The sequence below is a fragment of the Octodon degus genome, unplaced genomic scaffold (genome assembly GCF_000260255.1).
Source record: "Octodon degus isolate 3935 unplaced genomic scaffold, OctDeg1.0 scaffold00185, whole genome shotgun sequence".
NCBI lineage: Eukaryota > Metazoa > Chordata > Mammalia > Rodentia > Octodontidae > Octodon > Octodon degus.
The window spans coordinates 4,564,100-4,565,728 of record NW_004524761.1 but is presented as its reverse complement, the minus strand read 5'-3'; the positions used below and the strand labels follow the sequence as shown (position 1 = coordinate 4,565,728).

Below are 1,629 nucleotides of genomic sequence, written 5' to 3'. Positions count from 1 at the left end.
ATGGAGACTGCACTAGCAACAACGCTGCACAAAAGGCAAGTCGATTTTATTGTTATGCTGTTGTTGTTGTTGTGGGAGGCTGGCTCTGAGGCAATTAGGTATTCGATGCCAGAAGAGACAGAAAGTGGCTACCTGGTGGCCAACCTGGCAGAAGATCTGGGGCTCAGGGTGGGGGAACTGGCCACTCGAGGTGCGCGAATCCATTACAAAGGAAACAGACAGCTCTTGCAGCTTGATGAAAAGACAGGCAATTTGCTTCTACGTGAAAAGCTAGACCGGGAGGGGCTGTGCGGGGCGACAGAGTCCTGTGTCGTGCATTTCCAACTGTTATTGGAAAACCCGGTGCAGTTTTTTCAAGGCGAGCTGCAACTCACAGATATAAATGACCACTCTCCAGAATTCTCAGAGAGGGAAACGCTTCTTAAGATCCCTGAGAGCGCGCATCCAGGAACTGTGTTCCCTTTGAAACTAGCCCAAGACCTTGACATAGGGAGCAACACTGTTCAGAACTACATGGTCAGCCCCAACACCCATTTTCACGTGCTCACTCACAGTCGTGGGGATGGCAGAAAATATCCAGAGCTGGTGCTGGATAAAGTGCTGGACCGGGAGGATCAGGCCGACCTCAGCTTAATCCTCACTGCTGTAGATGGTGGGGATCCCCCCAGGTCGGGGACCACCACAGTGCACATTGACGTCGTGGACATCAATGATAATGCCCCTGAATTTTTACAGTCGCTCTATGAAGCCCAGGTTCCTGAGAACAGTGCCCTGAATTCCGTCGTTCTTACGGTCTCTGCCCGAGATTTAGATACAGGACCATATGGGAGTGTACTCTATACTGTATTCCAAGGCAATGCTTTTACAGAACCATTTGTAATAGATGAAAGAACAGGAGAAATTCGTCTGAAAAGAGTTTTGGATTTCGAGGAAACCAGATATTATAATGTAGAAATTGCAGCCACAGATGGTGGAGGACTTTCGGGAAAATGCACTGTAGCTATAGAGGTGTTGGATGTGAATGACAATGCCCCTGAGCTGACCATGTCCACCCTGAGCAGATCTATCCCGGAAAACTCCCCAGAGACAGTAGTTGCTGTTTTCACTGTTTTTGATTCAGATTCTGGGGACAATGGAAAGATGATTTGTTCCATTCAGAACAATCTCCCTTTCCTTTTAAACCACACTTTCAAGAATTTTTACACCTTAGTGACAGAGAGCCCATTGGACAGAGAGACAAGAGCCGAGTACAACATCACCATCACTGTCACAGACTTGGGGACACCCAGGCTCAAAACCCAGCACACCATAACAGTGCAGGTCTCCGACGTCAACGACAACGCCCCCACCTTCACCCAATCCTCCTACACCCTCTTCGTCCCAGAAAACAACAGCCCCGCCCTGCTCATAGGCACCATCAGCGCCACAGACAGAGACTCAGGCTCCAATGCCCAGGTCACCTACTCGCTGCTGCCGCCCCAACACCCGCACCCGCACCCGCAGCCGCAGCCGCAGCCGCAGCCGGACCTCGCCTCGCTCGTGTCCATCAACGCCGACACCGGGCAGCTGTTCGCGCTGCGGGCGCTGGACTACGAGGCCCTGCGCGCCTTCGAGTTCCGCGTGGGCGCC

The 1,629-nt window shown here is 52.0% G+C and overlaps 1 protein-coding gene across 1 annotated transcript in view; it reads left to right on the top strand.

Annotated features, from left to right (window-relative positions):
• Positions 1 to 1,629, top strand: part of LOC101573558 (protocadherin beta-5-like) — a 25,795-nt gene continuing 24,166 nt past the window's right edge. Inside the window, exon 1 of the mRNA XM_023704049.1 lies at positions 1 to 1,629. This exon is cut by the window's right edge and continues 1 nt beyond it. Within this exon, the coding sequence (XP_023559817.1) occupies positions 1 to 1,629 (1,629 nt within the window).